The sequence below is a fragment of the Myotis davidii genome, unplaced genomic scaffold (genome assembly GCF_000327345.1).
Source record: "Myotis davidii unplaced genomic scaffold, ASM32734v1 scaffold896, whole genome shotgun sequence".
NCBI classification, from domain to species: Eukaryota; Metazoa; Chordata; class Mammalia; order Chiroptera; family Vespertilionidae; genus Myotis; species Myotis davidii.
This window is the reverse complement of record NW_006287365.1, coordinates 187,988-188,485: the sequence shown is the minus strand read 5'-3', so window position 1 is coordinate 188,485 and position 498 is coordinate 187,988. Positions and strand designations below refer to the sequence as shown.

At 70.1% G+C, this 498-nt stretch overlaps 1 protein-coding gene across 1 annotated transcript in view; it reads left to right on the top strand.

The window, feature by feature from the left end:
• The window catches only part of LOC102774367 (interferon-inducible GTPase 5), a 1,501-nt gene that overhangs the window by 446 nt on the left and 557 nt on the right, over positions 1 to 498 (top strand). The window contains exon 2 of the mRNA XM_006759105.2: positions 9 to 493. Coding sequence (XP_006759168.1) covers positions 9 to 493 — 485 coding nt within the window. The remainder of the gene's footprint in view (positions 1 to 8; positions 494 to 498) is intronic.

The window sequence follows — 498 nt, the reverse complement described above, 5'->3', positions numbered from 1 at the left end:
CCGTGCAGGCCCGCCTGGCCTCCGAGATCCTGCGCCAGGGCAAGAAGTTCTACTTCGTGCGCACCAAGGTGGACGAGGACCTGGCGGCCACCCGCAGCCAGCGGCCCTCGGGCTTCAGCGAGTCCATGGTCCTCCAGGAGATCCGCGACCACTGCACCGAGCGGCTGCGCGCCGCGGGGGTGAGCGACCCCCGCATCTTCCTCGTGTCCAACCTCTGGCCGGTCCGCTACGACTTCCCGCTGCTCCTGTCCACCTGGGAGCACGACCTGCCCGCCCACCGGCGCCACGCCGGCCTGCTATCGCTGCCCGACATCTCGCTGGAGGCCCTGCAGAGGAAGAAGGACATGCTCCAGGAGCAGGTGCTCAAGACGGCCCTGGTGTCGGGGGTCATCCAGGCCCTGCCCGTGCCGGGGCTGGCAGCCGCCTACGACGACGCCCTGCTCATCCGCTCGCTGCGTGGCTACCACCGCAGCTTTGGCCTGGACGAAGACTCGCTGG